This window comes from Pygoscelis adeliae, unplaced genomic scaffold (genome assembly GCF_000699105.1).
Source record: "Pygoscelis adeliae isolate BGI_AS28 unplaced genomic scaffold, ASM69910v1 Scaffold241, whole genome shotgun sequence".
NCBI classification, from domain to species: Eukaryota; Metazoa; Chordata; class Aves; order Sphenisciformes; family Spheniscidae; genus Pygoscelis; species Pygoscelis adeliae.
Window position 1 is genome coordinate 2,710,242 of NW_008824056.1, and position 14,005 is coordinate 2,724,246.

The 14,005-nt window shown below is 39.5% G+C and overlaps 1 protein-coding gene across 1 annotated transcript in view; it reads left to right on the plus strand.

The window, feature by feature from the left end:
• The first annotated feature begins 7,675 nt into the window (after positions 1-7,675).
• The window catches only part of PLCH1 (phospholipase C, eta 1), a 45,707-nt gene continuing 39,377 nt past the window's right edge, over positions 7,676-14,005 (plus strand). The window contains exons 1-4 of the mRNA XM_009334001.1: positions 7,676-7,811; positions 8,876-9,119; positions 10,821-10,950; positions 13,787-13,957. Coding sequence (XP_009332276.1) covers positions 7,676-7,811; positions 8,876-9,119; positions 10,821-10,950; positions 13,787-13,957 — 681 coding nt within the window. The remainder of the gene's footprint in view (positions 7,812-8,875; positions 9,120-10,820; positions 10,951-13,786; positions 13,958-14,005) is intronic.

The window sequence follows — 14,005 nt, forward strand, 5'->3', positions numbered from 1 at the left end:
TCATCAGCTGCTTTCCAAAGTGCTGTTTGAATGAAACCTGGGCTAATTTCTTGAAGACAATAATTAGAAGTCTGCTGAGCTAGCAGAAGGAGGGTATCCTTGAGCACAGGTGGAAAACATGCATTATTCATTGTATCTGGGGGCTGCTCTCTCGGATTTCAGTTGCTATACTGAAGTGTAGATCTCAAAAAGGGGATCATAAGCCCTGTAAATAGACAGTGTCCCAGCAAGTCATTTCCTGTATTGCACAGTACTCTGTAGAAGATAGTCTGACTGTAGGAACAAGATTTATGAATAAGGATGGTTAAAATTCTTTTGGGATTATATTGTAGTGCCAGGTCTTTGTTTTGATGCTTCTGGTTCCTTTCTGATCTCTAAGTGCAAAAGAGGAGGGAGCCTTAGTCTGGGAAAGGACTCTGGGTGCTCCCATGGCTAGACTAACTATTGTCAGGGATCAGCTGTGGAGAAGGCATACAGCAAAAACTTTCCACTTGTAATATGAAAATAAGATGAGTTAAATTGATCATCCTAGAAGTATTAAGTCAGCAATCTCAATATGGTAGGCTGAAACAGCAGTTACTATGAAATATGAATTACTCATAAACCTAACTTCTAGGAGTTACTGCTCCCAAGTTTGTTTTTTTTCTTTTTTAAGGAAAAAAGACAACACCAGCCTATTTCCCAGACCTACAAAGAGTTAAAACTATACTGATATTTTTGTGGTTTTTTTTTCCCCCTTCTGGGTAGTATATGTCTTTGTTCTTAAGCTTCACCCCTTTTTTGTTTGCATATTATTTAGTGAATTTACAAGCATGAGTTGTTTTTCAGATTTAATGCTTTTCATTCATTGTAGGTGATTCACAATTGTTTTGAGTAGTCACAGTTTGTGTTTTGCTGGTTACTCTACTTGTTTTGATTCTCTACCTTCTTGAGGGCTGAAATGAAATACCTGGGCTGTTTTCAGCTGGACCTTGCAAGGACTAGCACCAGCCTTTGGTGTCTCTGCTGGTATGTGTGACTTCCTTGAGGATTTCTTGAGATTTGAAGTGTGAGAGATTGTCTATCTTGTGCCCATGAACTTCACAGAGATTATGATTAAATCCACTGTAAGAAGCTTAATGTAAAATTCTGTGAGGGGTTGGAAGAGTTGCTGCAAAGCAAATTAAAAACTGGCATAAAATGAGATGTGGCTATTAAAAATGGTTGATTCCCCCAGACCTGCCTCTGTGGTCTCTGCCTTTCTGGGCGCTTTCCTGGGCTTTTTGGCTGTTGCGTAACAAAACAGCTATCAACAATTTGATGACACTAGTGGTAAGCTGTGTGGTGCGCTGGATATTAGCGCTGTTCTATGGGATTTAGGTAAAATGTGCTCTCTGGGGTATGGGGGTAGGGAGTAGATGGCTTTTAATGGCATTAGTGTAAAGGCAAACTTGCAGCGTACTCATGATGAATACATGGCTGCCAAGTAGGATGATGAGAAGAGTTCAGACAACTGAGAATGTTTTTTGTGATCGCATCTAGAGTATCTTCACTACTTGGATCATGATAACTTAATTGCATACTGTTGTCTAGTTCAGGGGTGTGTATGCTTTTTTTTTTGCACATTTCTTCAGTGCCTGCTTCTGGGAATGTGCATCTACATCAGTAAAAAATGGACTCCAAGCTGGATCCATATATATGATTCCAGTGATGGGAGCATGCTGTGATTCCTCTGTCGCCCACCAACCATATACTTTTTGTATAACAGCCTCACTTAGAGTTTGGTTTCTGGAATGTTGGGGTTTTTAAATCTGAAAACTTGAGAGAATTACTATGGTGGCATTTGGGGGTTAAATAAAGTAAGATAAACCATGCTTTCGGTAGTGAAGAGCAGTTACCCTAAGGTGAGGTCGGATCCTGTTCAGGTTCTTGGGATACCGCAGCACAATGAACCACAGGAGAGGTCTGCAGAAGTCCTGGCAATGCACGTGGGTGGGAACAGCACGTGGTGGTGGTAGTGGGGGGGTCGTTTGGTTTTTTCCTCTCTGAAGAGAGAAGCAAACAATATACCTGCAAAGTATATAGTAAAACCAAAAATCCTGAATGTAGGGGAGAAGAGCTGATGTTGCAATGGAGAAAGTAACTTCTGCGTTTTATGGGTTTCTTTATCTCCTCAAGCTTAATGTTGGCTTAATACAGCTTGCTGCATATAATTTAGAAACACAGTGTATATCCTCTTTCATAATTATGTTTCTCATTGTTTGGTAATGCTCTTTATACCTTATTTAATCTTTCTGGTTTTTCAGATGGCTGTAACATTAAGTCCCTAAAAGCAAGACATGAGACTAAACCTTTATTTCAGTTGCACTTTGAAATATTAATTTCTTAACATATAGTAATGTAATGGGGGAAAAAAACCAAACTGTTTTTGTGGACAGCAGTAATTTTTTTTTTAAAGACAATCTGTCTCACAGCTTGAATGTGTAATCTTTATACTCAGTTGTAAAGCTATTAAATATATTCATATTCTACTGTATTTTTGTTAAGGGCCTACTGTATTAACTTACTGTGGGTTTGCTGTGAACACTTGGAGCTGTTTGCAGGTAGCAGTTGCACACACTGCCCTTTGCCAAAATAGGTTGTACTGGCTGTCCTGAAATCAAATTAATAACTCATTATTTAAAGACCTATGTACATTGTCTAATGGCTTTCTTGTGCTGTCTCACGGAAGTTTAAGGAAATGCGGGTGAGATTCTGCTCAGGGTAAAAGCCGAGTGCCACTGTGGCAATAGACTCCTGTGAGTAAACTTGGGACAAGCATGGAAGTTATTTAGCTGAAACTTTGCATGTGTGAGTAAAACCTATGGGGACCTTGAGCTTTTTTTTGTTTGTTCAAATAGTTAACATCATCTCTTTGCGAGTAATGGTTCTTTGAAGGCAATGGTGGAAAAAAGAATGTTTTTTTTAAAGTGAAATCCCACTGAAACTGGCTAAAAAAGTGAAATAAACCCCTGTTCACCCAAAACCTGTGCTCCATCAAGATTTTGCTGTAGGCTTTTGGCAATAGAGAGTTTTGCCACTAATGGTTAGGTAATAGTATTATCTTCAAAGGCTAACCCCCAAAATACAGCATCAAAAAAACCTCAGACCTGCTGCTGCTGTTGCTTCTTTTCAGGGTTACGTGACTGAAATGAAGGGTTGGGGAAGCTATTCAGGGCTGAGGGCACAGCAAAACCAAGTGTTCAGGAGTTGGAATAACTCAGAAAATCTTGGTGCTGTGTTTGCTGTCGCGTGCAGGTGATGGAGCAGCTGGTGCACACTGAGCGTCCCAGCTGGTGTCCTGCCGGTGCCGGTGCTGGTGCTGCTCCTGCACAGTGCCTGCCTGTTGGCTCCAGTTGTGAAGTGACCAGCATATTTATTCTTGGATGAATCTTTATGGGCGGGATGTTTGTTTCACTGCTGTGATGTGCCCTGTATATCAGCGTGCATTTCTATTTTACTGAAAGTGCTTCCAGGGATAATGTTTTAATTCCCTAAATATTTTCTGTCTAGTATCAACTAAAGGGTCAGGCATGCCTTAAAGGCTTTGTAGTAAAGCGCAATAGCAGGCAGATGTGCACGTCATGACTATCACTGTTGAGAATTAAACTAAATTAATTGCGAACTATTGAAAAACAGGACTCATACAGGGAATGGCTGTTAAACCTGTGAACAGAGCTTTAAATCTTTGAGAGATTCTTGCAGGGTGCAGTGCTAAGCTATTCCCTTGTTATTAAAGACCTGATTGCACATGGGGACAGATTAGAGCAGAGTTGGACGGAAGGTAGCGTTGACTGATTTGGGGCGGATTAGAGTGCTTTTTGAACATAAGGCCGCGTATGGTTAGTGGTCAGAGTTCCAACTTAGTGTTCCCAGGCAGCAGCTTGATTTATTCAGCAGCGAAGAGCAGTGTTGTCAGGTAGAATAAATAGCGTCTGCCTAACGTGCAAGATTTCAAGTAACATCTGGACTTACCTGGGGCTCGGATGGCTTTCCTCCTGGCTTCAGAGGTCTACCATGTGCTGGGGAGTGTGGCCACTTCAGAAAAAGTCCAGCTGGCACAGATGGGTTTGTATCTGGTTTATCATTTGATAGAGAGGCAGCTCCTTTGGAAAAGGAGATGTGTGTACTACTAAGAATGATTATCATCACTTGAACTAAAAATTAAGAAATGCTCTTTGAATTCAGGTCTGTTTTGCTTTAAATGGTTATTTTGGGAGGAAAAAATAGACTGGTATTTCAATATTATTAAAACCCGTTAAACTACAGGATGTCTCTTAGGATGATTTTAGACTGTCAAGAATAAGTTTGCATAACTCTGGAAACAGAAGTGACTTTGTAGTTTTCAGATTTTTTTTATTTGAAAGTAAAGCTTTAAATATACAATGCATAAGCATAATATTTTATTTGAATTTCCAAATTAACTTTCTTTGTCCTTGTAACACGTAAATTACATTGTATTTTAATTTAACTTAATTCATTTTCAGATTTCGGGCAAAAAAATGCACAGCTAGTCCTTGTGTTAGAAAAATACCATATAATGGAAACCATGTCTTGCTTTCTCAAATTTTAATATACATCTGCATCAAGGAGCTGCTTCATTTACTCAATGTTCGTGGTTTATCTAGAGGATTAAATATTTTTCTGGAACCAGTTTTCCTATTCCTTAGCAAAAGCATTCTTGAATTGCTGCTCTTGAGCTTTATTCTGAACTGGCTCTGTTCAATAACTTCACCTTATTCAGATGCTAATGTGTGGTGTCTATCTGTTGTGAATGTCTGGCTGGAGACTGAAATTAGCATATTAGGAATAGATTTGAAAAAGACTTTTTGTTTCTTTGTGTGCTTATATTTTATAAATAGCTTAGAGGAGAGGATGGTGTATTTTGTAAATGGTTTGCAGAGTTGAAATCTAACGGGCCTATGAATGGTGTGGCATTTCTATTACTGTAGTCCGTTCTTTAAAGTGGATTCTTTCTGTTATTAACACCTACACAGTAGGGATGATGCAATGAACTCTCTTACACATTTACTATTCTTCTTTAAATGTTTGCATTCTGATGGTATTTTCTTGGAACTAGAAAAGATGGTGCTTACTTGGGCACTAGACTTATTGCAGGTGGCATTTGAGAAATGGAGAATGTTAAGATATTTGGCAGGAACTGGATTTCTTCCACTCTTCTCTATTTGTGAAAAAAGTGTTTTAAAATCTATTCCATGTAACTTTTGATTCTGAAGTCTATCTGAAAACATGTATGTGAAATGAATCTATAACAATTACAAATGTGATGTAGAAATGTTTAGGCAATTGAAACATTGAAGAAGAATCTGGATTGCCTTTTATGATCTCCCCCCCCGCCCAGTTTTGTGGCTGTAATTATCTGTGTGGCCCATTTTCTGCTTTTCTTACATTAAAGACACGTAGTCCTCTTTCTCCTGCCTTTTGCTAGCAGTCCTCAACAACATCTTAGTGAAATCAGGGTTTTTTTCTGTGACAACTGAGCTGATGATAATAGAAAGATTTATGTGAGAATTAGTTATTTTTGTAAGACTTTTATTAATAACTGATAGGCTTAGGTGCAAAGAAGCAGATTTTCTGTGTTGGGTAGCTTGTTGCTGAACCTTTTCCTGAGCCAAAATCCTGTTGCAGTCGGTCACTCTAATAGTGAAATAAAAATGTGCATGCAGTTTGTATGCCAGGCTAATCTATCAGTTCAAATTTGTATATACACATACACTGGTACAACCTTTTCTTATGGAGAGCCTTATTTCTGTGCTGGAGGATAATTCTTGTTTGTTTGTTAGTTATGAATCCAAGGCAAACTTGATCTAAACTCAGTTCCAAAGTAAAAGGCTCAGTCTGCCGAGAGAAGGTGTGCGTGTATGTACATATATATGTATGTAGTAACTTTTAGAGACTTATTTTTGCTTCATTTAATCTTTCTTCTTTAAGGTTCTGAGTTTTCCATTGCTTATGGTGTAAAGGCTTGTCTTCCTGGTACTTTGTGCATCTTCGGATAGATACAAGTTAAAACTGCCACAGTCAATGTGTGGATACTGTATAACATCTTTTCTGGCTTGATTTATGTCACTTTTCTGGCTCATCTTAAAGCACTTCAAAACCCACACATTGATTTGGTATGTGTGATGATTCAGAGAAGGCCATATATTTATGGACATAATAAAGGACAAATTTATTGCACTCATGCACAGCTGTGATGCTTTCAGAAGAGTTTGGTTCTGTTAAGCTCAACCCAAGTCCTCATTACTCCAAGAAAGACAACAACTCGGCAAAAACACACTTCTGATGCAGTTATTTGTTGTGGAGTTTGGCTTGCCAACAAAAAGGGCTTTGTGCGAGGGAGCCAGGGGAAGTTGGTCCAGCAAAAACGTCTGTTTGCCCCATGTTTGACTAATGTTTAGGATGCTGCTCTGACTGCGTCTGACCCAGAGGCACTTTGGAAGGAGCAGCAGACTTGTTCTCCTTCATCGATGACCTCAGGATTGTGTGGGTCTCTGCTTGAAGAAGTGTTCTGGCCACACTTCTGCTGTGGAGACGAACTGAGCAGGGCCACCACAATGTGCTTTGCCATACGGGAGCACTGGGGTTTCAGGTGGTGCTGAGTCCACTGCTGCTTGTGCTGCTTGCTGTGGGAGCTAAGGAGGTGTCAGGAGCTGAGAAAATAAATCCTAGCTCTGGTCGAGAGGAATGGGAGGGTGTATTAGTCTTTGTTGTGATACCAAGAGGAGTACTGAAGAGAGAAGTGATGAAGAGAAGAAGGGTGATAAGAAGAAATAAAGACAGACCCAGATAATATTTGGGAGCCAGCCAGAGTGTAAACAAATCATCTGGGAGGTGAATTTGGAGTGATATCAAGTGAGGTGAGACTGTGAATGGATGAAAACAGGAGAAGGTAATTTAAGAGCATGGATATACTGAGATCAAGAGGAAATGTTATCTTGATCTTAGCATTTGGAAAACTGTAGGAGGGAAGATGTGAGATGAAGTGGAAGAGATGGGTGTGTTTTAGTCAAAACATACAGAAACAAAGCCTTATCATCCCGGATGGGATGGGTGGATAAAAGGAAGTCATCACAGTATATGATTGAAATTTGGTAGCAGGATGGAGAGGGTGTAAATGTGTGTAGTAGGGAGGAGGGACTGTGTATTTATAATTCTGTTAACAGTTCTAACAGTGTCAAAAGCACAGGATATAAGATAAAGGATTACTGAGCCCAAATCTGGAGTTTGAATGATAGTCTCACCATTCGAAATTTGCAGAGTTCTGATTTAAAATTACAGTACTGTGTATAATAATATAAAAATATTTAAAGGAGGTAAGCATGGAACAACTATAAAATATTTTCCTTCAATCTTCAATATATGGTGAAGTTTTCTTTGCTTCCTTTGTCGTGAAGGTGTTTTGACAGATGATTTTTTTTTTATTTTTTTATTTTCCTATGTGGACAAGCTAGTTGTGAAAAAGAAGAAATAATATGTCTCTTATGCAGCAATGACTAGTTCCTGTCATTAAAGGTGCAAATCAAAAAATGTATATGCTTGGCAGATGTTGGAAAGCCAATAGGTCATTTTATTAGTGGAATTATATGGCCATTTAGTTGAATTTATTCTGTTCTGCTTTGCAGTTGAAAGATGCATGAGTGTTATGCAGTCTGGGACTCAGATGGTTAAGCTGAAGAGTGGAACCAAAGGGCTAGTTCGTCTCTTCTACCTGGATGAGCACAGGACCTGCATCCGATGGAGACCATCCAGAAAAAGTGAAAAGGCAAAAAGTAAACTTTTAATATTTCTTTTAATTTCTTGGGCAGTTCAGTATTAGAATCTGAATTACAGAGGGAAAACTGAACAGTATTTCTTGGATCAATTAAATAAATGCTTTTTGATGCTTATTTTAAATGTGATGTGATACTTACATGAAGGTTTTCAAGAGTGTGAGGGGAGTTTAACCACCTACTAGAAGTTCAGGATTATGAAAGGGAGTGTAGTCCAGTCAGATGTCAACACTTTCCATAGGTTTATATGAATTATGAGCAAACTGAAGAGTGGCTTGATAACAAACTATGCTGAACTCTTTTCAATGTATACATCACAAATTTAAATACAGAACCTAGAAAAAATTAGATTGAGGTTTCTTAATCTTAAATGTGATAGTTTTCTTTAGGCATTATTACATCTTGAAGTTATTGTGTAGCGTTATTTCTCATTGAAACTGTTCCTGCTGCACTGTTTTAAATTGGAAATTCAAATTAGTTGTTTATTGAATGAAATAAGGACTAGAAATTCACAGAACTGTCACAGAGGCTTGAGATTAAAAACAAGCAGTTGGGAAGGCTACAGATAGTTGACAGTTGATGTTTTTGGGCCAGTGTGTAGTGCTTAAGAGCTGCTGTGTTGAACAGCATAGCTGTTTGGAGCCATGTTACCCTAGCACAGCAATGGGTATCCCTGTCTTCCTGCTGTAGAAAGCAAGGCTGTGGTGGGTGCAGTCCCTTTGGAGCTACGCAGTGTTTCACTGGTTGATGGAAGACACTTGGCATTTGTCACCTCGTGCTCGACTTTGAGTAGCCTCCTCTGATGTAGCAGGGAGCGCTCAAAGAGCTTTGCTGTAACCTGCCTGTACCTGCACTGGCCTGCCTTTGAGGCAGCTGTACTGTGCACATGGCATGGCCAGAGCAAGGATAAGCCTTGAAATCAAAAAGCCCTTTTGGATGTGAAGATGTAATATGAAAAAACATTTAATGACTTTTAGCCTGAATAATTCAGAATTGCTCCAAAGCAGAAAGAAATTTGGTGACTATCCAAGCATGTCAATTTTTGTTTTCCCTTTTCCCCACAGTTGTCATTGATTCCATTTACAAAGTCACCGAAGGCCGGCAGTCTGAAATCTTCCACCGCCATGCAGAGGGGAACTTTGACCCAAGCTGTTGCTTTACCATTTACCATGGCAACCACGTGGAGTCACTGGATCTGATTACATCTAATCCAGAGGAAGCCCGCACTTGGATCACAGGACTGAAATATTTGATGGCTGGAATAAGTGATGAGGACTCGCTCGCTAAGCGACAGAGAACACATGATCAGTATCCTTTTATGAGCCTGAGCTCCAGCTTCATAATTCAGTATTTCTGGTTTGTTTTTTAGTGACTTTAGCGTAGGGTGTCCTTTCACCTCCTACTAAGTGACCAGAAACCTTGCCATTGATTGCAATGGAAACTTGAGTTAAGAGTTTGACATGGACACTTATCTGTGCGATAAAACATCAGCTGTGCCTTAGGGATTGCATTAAACTTCATTGAAGTCAGGGGATGTCTTGCATTTTGTTAGTGAAATTCTTATTGAAGGATCAAAACAGTCGTTTCTCGCCATCTCAATAAATACTAACCCCAGCATGATTTCAGGATTTCTGTCATCTTCTATTTGCCCAACTGTGCTTTTACTCTTCTGCTGCAAATTGCAAGGTCCATTAGAAGACGCTAATTGATATTACGAATAAGTAATATTACTAATAACTAATAAGAAAGAATAAGATATTACTAATTGTAACTTGAATTTGTTAGCCTCTGCACAGGTGAAACCTTAACGTTTTTGGTAGTCTTTCAGTAAACTGACTAGTAACTCCTTGCCATCTCTGTTTCTCTTGGTGTATGTCAGGTATCTGTGTGTACTGCTCAACCTCCACTGATTGTCAGGAGCACAAATCTTTAAAGCTCCTTAAATGTTCGTTGTAGCCTAGTAACCAAAATTCTTGTAAAGAGCATGTCCATTGAATATTTTCTTGATATGCTTTCTTTCACAACAATGCTGACTAGTATGTTAAAAACAAAGAACACTCTTCCCTAAAACAAAAAAAACCTACCCCACCCAACAAACCCATCTTGATTAAAATTGTAACCTGTCTCTTCTGCCATGCAGAAATCTACAGTGGTCACTTGTAAATACTCCTTCTGGAGAATATACACACTTCAGGTATTTTTAATTTATACTTTCAGAGTTTAGTTCTCATACAAGATAGGCACAGATCCATTTGGGGGATATATTGCATGTTCTGTTGCACACATACTCAGCTTGCTATATTTATCCATGACTTTTCCAAGCTGCTGTATGTTCTCTACTGGTGAAACATCACTTCAAGTCTTGTTTATGTTATCAAATGTGGCAGCTGGGAGACTGCAGACAAAATGACCCTGTACCAGTTCCAACTCGTGTACTTGATTTCACAGAGTCTTCCTTATTCCATCCTCTTGCACTAGATAAACGTCATCCCTGATACAAATGGTTATTGAGCTTGATTCCTTTGAGTCGAGTCACCAAACCAGTAGCCCTCAGACCTCCATGGAGGTCAACAGTCTTAGTTGCACCAGGTGGGAGGTACAATAGCAAATTGTACCAGAAGGCATACAGTAGTAAAAATGCTTTGGTTTGGCATCAGTGTGGGGAGAACCATGTAGATAGCACGAGATCTTTGCCAGCAATGACTTTATTTCATGGTGTACCCCAATAGCTCTAATTCAGGCTGTAGGAAGTCTTAATTAAAGTGTTTTGCCCAGAGACACTGACTTGAAAAAGACATGTTTGTGAAGGCTGGATTGAATAATGCTCAGTTCTTCTTCCTGGAAGATGTTAAGGTCCTCTGCTAAGGAGAATTATCCCCCTGCCCAGAAGAGCTGGGGCAGGGTCTTGTTCTCCTGAGTTCGAGTCTTGTCCCTTAGCTGCCCAACCACTCTGCCTCCCTCCTCTGTGAGGAAATCACCCTCTTGTACCTCTCCTTGACATGTTTGCAGCTGGGTTAAACAGACCTTTGAGGAGGCTGACAAGAATGGAGATGGCCTGCTGAATATTGAAGAAATCCACCAGCTGATGCATAAACTAAATGTTAACCTGCCTCGCAGGAAGGTCCGGCAGATGTTTCAGGTTGGTAGCCTCTAACACACAGCATTGTTGTGGTAAGATAGTGCCGGTTATGATCTATTCCTGGACAGATCCGGAATAGGATCTGCAAGTTGGGACTTAAACTCTGTCTTTTCCAACACCTCACAGACCTTTTCCAAGTCTTCCCTTTTTGTAGACAAAGATGCACCAGAACATTGTTTTAATGACATGAACCACATAGAAGACAACTTATTAATATTATTTTTTCAGATATATTATTGTTTTCACCTCTGTGAACTGAATTGTTCTATGCTGGCATTGATGGACAATGAAGTTACTCTGTTTCTATTGAAATCTTTTTTCATTTCCTTTATGGAAAATTGTTTAATAGAAACTACCGTTATGAAAGTAATGAGGTTTTTTTTTTAACAACTTCCTCTTACTTAGCCAGAATCAATTTTTTACTTCTGTTGTCTGAAAACAGTTACCATTTTCCACCAGCTCTAGTGTTTACTGTAGGAAAGGAAAGAGAAGCTAAGGACATAATTGAGAGCAAAATAAAATTTTCTTAACTCTTCAAAAACAGTACCAGCCAAAAGCTGGTTTGCTATAAAACATAGGGAAGTTGAAGAATCTTCTATGGTCAAAAGTGCTTTGTTTGTCTGGCATAAAATCTGCATTAGAGGGTATATCTATGGAGTATTAAGTTACTCCCCAAAGACCTGAAAAGTGTGGAAACTGGTGGGGTTGTGTTGTGGAGGTGAATTTGGGTTGTACTTGTTCCCACAGATTAGAAATGTCATTTAAGATATGTAGTAGATATAAAATGATGTAAAATCCCATTTGACACCAGATAGCTGGGAATTATTTTCTTCTCAGCTTACTTGCTGTGATCCGAGTTTATAGCTCAATGACAGTAGCACTAACAAGGTGTAATGAAATGCAGCTCCCTGAGACCCTTTGGTTTTGCTGATATTGTTGACTGCTGCAGGAGAGGCAGAGAATTGTAAAGCCGTGTACTGAGAGGAAGAAAATGTAGTTCACTTGGCACTTTTAAAGTGTCTAGTAATGAAGTAGGGCACTCTAGCAACCATCAGCCTTTGTATAATCAGAGGCAACTTTTGGTTAAAAATAAACTGGTTTACTTATTTTTATTTTGCTGCAGTTGCTGCCAGCCTATACCTGAGATAATATCCTAGACCTCACAGGCATGATTAAAGTTATTAAGGTCAAATATAAAAGGAGTGTTGAAGGTTTGTTTACTGTTAGTCATTCAGGGCTCAATCCTAAAGGCCTTACCCCATGAGCAATGCTTTATGCTAGCAGTCCTATGGACTTCCAGGACTTAGCGCAGGATAAAGGGAATGGCAAAGTAATTCTGGGACAAATCCTTGCCCCTACGTCTAGCTACTGTGCACTGTTCTTGCACTTGATCTGCTCAGGTGGTACTGTTTGTGTGACTTGGCGTTACTGTTTTGGACATGGCACAAACAGCCCCCAGCCTGGGGGAGCACCTGTGGCTCCATGGGGGTGGCCAGGCTTATGAAGCAGTCCAGGTCCTGCATCTGGGAATAGAGTATGGGGCTGCTACTTTAGTTGTGTGTACATACTAGGAGTCACTGGTGTAAAGATTGGCTCTTGTTCTAAGAGGTGCTTTAAAGTTAAGTGGAGTGGTTTATGTGAAGGGAAAGTAAAACTGGATCCTTGGAAAGCAAAGCAGGCCAGAGATGTGTTCATTGCATCTGCTATTAGACAAGCTCGTCTTCTATAGAAGTGAGGTTGGGCACCAACTGGAAGAGCTTTCTTGAGAAGGAAGAAGTGATAGCAGGATGAGGATACCCTCCATCTGTAGAAGAACTTGTATTTGGCATACCAGTGTAGAGGCAAGCCAACAGGTTCTAAGTCAAGTCAGTGTTAAAAGGACTCTGCACAGAAGGTGTCCTGACCTGAACAGAAGGAAGCACCATTTTTAACAGAATGTGACTTGGGAATGGTAAGGGGGTTTAACTACAGAGAAAAAACATATACAGCTATGAATGAAGGACATTATTCATGGGAACAATAGCACATTTCTAAATATTTATTTCACTTTGTCTCCATTATCTGCTTACAGCATCAAACTTAGCAAGAGTTGTAGCTTCCCTGAAGTTCATTTTTCATGGAGACCTACATAATGTTTGACAGCAGTTCTCCAGAATATATTCTTTGTTTTGAAAATCCAAAACAATCCTCTTAGGCAGATGTTCACAGTAAAAAGCTTGTATTAACATGTGTTAAGTACTGTTTTCTTCTCTTCCTATCTCTGAGGATAAACACAAACTGCCATCAAGACTGGGGCCATTGGGCATATATTTTGGTGTGGAGTCTTATTGCTGCTGCAGACTTGTCCCTCCCTACAGAGTGCTGACAGGGGGCTGAGAGTGTTGCAGTTTGAATTAACGTAAATTTAAAACACTGGTATTGTCCTGAATGTTTTAAAATGTCAGACTCTGTTGTTAGAGGAAGCCACGGGGTGAAATTATTATGTTCCTTGCTATGTTTTAATCCAGGATAACTGCAGGGCATACAGGAGAGTAACAGAGATCAGAATAAAGTCCAGGGTCAGCCTCTTTAAATGGGAAACAAATTCAAAACTAAAGATGGAATTGAGACTTTCATAGGGAACCTGTGGCTTTAGTGTAGTAACTGTTTTCACCAAAAAATCCAATAGATGGTATATAATTTTGCAGTTATTTTAGCCTAGTAGGATTTGAGTCTGAACAGAGTCTTGCAGACTAGAATTTATTAAATTTCTGTTCATGGACATAAATCCCATTCTGCTTTGTTCCCTGAATTCACCTGTGTTTAGCATGCTTACCTGAGTGTCTTTATCTCTTAGGAAGCAGACACAGATGAGAACCAAGGAACCCTAAATTTTGAAGAATTTTCAGTGTTTTACAAGATGATGTCCTTACGGCGAGATCTCTACTTATTGCTTTTAAGCTACAGTGACAAGAAGGATCACCTCACTGTTGAAGAACTTGCTCAGTTTCTGAAGGTGGAACAAAAGGTTTGGGAATACTATGCATCCATATATATGTACATATAAATACATTCA